The sequence below is a fragment of the Chaetodon trifascialis genome, chromosome 3 (genome assembly GCF_039877785.1).
Source record: "Chaetodon trifascialis isolate fChaTrf1 chromosome 3, fChaTrf1.hap1, whole genome shotgun sequence".
Taxonomy (NCBI): Eukaryota; Metazoa; Chordata; class Actinopteri; order Chaetodontiformes; family Chaetodontidae; genus Chaetodon; species Chaetodon trifascialis.
In genome coordinates this window covers 315001-317505 of record NC_092058.1, presented here as the reverse complement: position 1 = coordinate 317505, position 2505 = coordinate 315001, and the positions used below count along the sequence as shown (strand labels likewise).

Genomic DNA, 2505 nt, shown 5'->3' with positions numbered 1-2505 from the left:
CTGCGGTTTCAAACATTCAGAGCCGCTCTGGTCTCAGGTACAGGTAAACCTGCCGTCTCTCATCGAGCACGCAGAAGAGCAGACACATTTGTCTGTGCGACGTCCATCCTGATGGACGTTTGTGAGGTTTTACATTTCTTTTCTTTTCTCTCTGGATTGTGAAGTTCAGAGTGACAGCGGCACAGTCCAAAGGTCACCTGTTCAGGCTGAAGCAGGAACAGGTGAGCTAGGTCACGTGGCTGTCTGTCTGGCAACACCTGGAACCTGATAGGCCGGAGCCGTGCCATGATGTCATCTGATAGGCTGTAACCTAGGAACCAGGTGGGACACAGAGGAGGGGAGAAGACGAAACAGACGGAGAGACAAGAGGAGGAGAGAAGAAGAAAACGACTTAACAGAGGAGAAGAAATGAGGAACAGCAGATTTGAGGAGTAAAAGAGGGACTGGAAGAGTGAGAGGACGAGTGGAAAGAGGAGCTGAGGAGGAAAAGGAGGACTGGGGGAGTAAAAAGAGGAGTTGAGGGTTTGAGGAGATGGATCGGAGTGTCATCCGGCTGACTCACTGTCAGAAGGAGATCTTCTGTTTCTCAGTGCCAGAGGAGTGTCCGAGCTGTGGGGAGGAGCTGAGGGGGAGCAGACTGCAGGAGGCACCGGTCAGCCTCCCCTCCCCCCTCACCAACGGACACAAAACCACCTGCTGCCTGCTGGTCGCACCTGCACACGACAACCTCAACAGGTACACACACACACACACACACACACACACACACACACACACAGACACACACACACACACACACACACACGTACACACTCAGCAGGAGGGTACATACACACACAAAGAACCACTACACCAGTCAGACCAGCTGAAACCAGTCTGACCAGCTTAGACTAGTCTGACTAGTCCAAACCAGTCTAACCAGTGTGTGTCCTGCTGTTTATTCCTCAGAGAGTTTGATGGGAGGTCAGAGCTGCACACCGGCATCTCCAACACCACAGGTAGGACTCAGGGGTCAGAGGTCGGCTGTTGAGGCAGGTTGAACTTCCTGAGCTGAAACAGGACGTTCGTCCTCTGTTGTCCTTGATGATTGAGGCCATGTTTGAAGTCCACCTTTGGTCCCGGGACATAGTGGACATAGTGGATCTCAGAAACCTGAAGGTTTCCACACTGGAAACTTGTAGAGGGTGTTGAGGGGGGGCAGTGTTGAGGGGCTTCTCCTGAAGTCCACCATCATCTCCACAGTTCTGAGCGTGTTCTGCTGCAGGTGGTTCTGATGCACCAGAGGACCAGCCGGTCCACCTCCGTCTCTGCAGACTCGTCACTGTCTCGGATGAGGCCGATGAGCGTTGTGTCGTCTGCAGCTTCAGGGGTTTAACAGACGGGTCTGCTGAGGTGCAGTCTATGGAGCAGGGGCAGCGCGCACATCCCTGGGGGGCTGCTGATGGTCCAGGTGCTGGATGTGGTTTCACCAGCCTCACCTGCTGCTTCCTGTCTGTTACCCGCTGACAGGTGGAGGCTCGGGGAGCTGGGGGAGTTAGAATGGAGGGTTTCTGGGGTGATGGTGTTGAAACAGGGCTGTAGTCCACAGACAGGGTCCTTGCACGTGTCCCAGGGTTGTTTGACTCCATGTGGCCTGAAAGCTTTTTCATTTGTATTTGTGTGTGTGTGTGTGTGTGTGTGTGTGTGTGTGTAGGAGTTGTGTATAACTACACGTGTGGTGGAGTTCGTAGAGATCAGAGTGGGTGGGAGCGCTGCGTCAGTGTCCCTCTGGTCCGACCCGACATGTTCCACCTACTGGCTCAGTGGGACCAGTACCTGGACCGCTTCTCTGATGGACCCATGTGGGATCCCGCCTGGCACAGGTACACCTCAAGGTAACTCACGTCACCTAAAGGTACGCCCCTGTCTCACCTGTCCACCTGTCTGTCTCCTGTGCACCTGTCTGTCTCTCAGGTTCCATGAGGAGGACCATAACTGCTTCAGCTTCTGTCTTCAGTTTATCAACAGTGTCCTGGCAGCAGAGGGACGCAGCTCTCTGAGCAGAGACACCTTCACTCACAGCTTCATCCTGCCGAGGATGAGGAGGGTGTCCAAATACACAACACTGTACCAACACATCCAGAGACACCAGTACTACATGGTGGACAGACAGGGGGACAAACAGGAGGACTCACCAGTTAAACCAGACTTATTTTAGTCATTCAGGATTTTTTTCATTCAGTTCTGGACTTCAAGGAGGTGTAAAGGGCCGTTACCATGGGAACTGATCCTGCAGACTGACTTCACCTATCCCTGAAAAAGTTAGTCTGCAGTGTTTCCGTGGTAACAGTCACGGGCTCACTTTCAGCTGAGGACAAACCAGGGTCTCAGTCCGTCTCTCAGCCTGCTGCTCTGTGGACGTGGTTCACGTCAGCAGGTGAACTTTAAACGGTGCAGTTAAAATAAAGTTAAGTAAGACTTAACTAAGACTGACTGAAGCTTCAGTCTTAAACGTTTCCTCTCTTT

The 2505-nt window shown here is 52.8% G+C and overlaps 1 protein-coding gene across 1 annotated transcript; it reads left to right on the top strand.

The window, feature by feature from the left end:
* The first annotated feature begins 476 nt into the window (after positions 1–476).
* On the top strand, positions 477–2197 carry LOC139329347 (MKRN2 opposite strand protein-like). Its single transcript, XM_070959625.1, has 4 exons — positions 477–735; positions 949–998; positions 1694–1862; positions 1954–2197. Exons 1-4 carry the CDS (start codon positions 533–535, stop codon positions 2195–2197), a joined length of 666 nt encoding a protein of 221 aa, XP_070815726.1. The 5' UTR covers positions 477–532.
* The last annotated feature ends 308 nt before the right edge of the window (positions 2198–2505 follow it).

Bases quoted from the DNA above. Each gene is read 5' to 3' on its own strand.
- LOC139329347 (XM_070959625.1), top strand. From the start codon at position 533: ATGGATCGGAGTGTCATCCGGCTGACTCACTGTCAGAAGGAGATCTTC. The intron at 736-948 runs GTACACACACAC...TTTATTCCTCAG, and splicing joins GCACACGACAACCTCAACAG to AGAGTTTGATGGGAGGTCAG. The intron at 1,863-1,953 runs GTACACCTCAAG...TCTGTCTCTCAG, and splicing joins TGGGATCCCGCCTGGCACAG to GTTCCATGAGGAGGACCATA.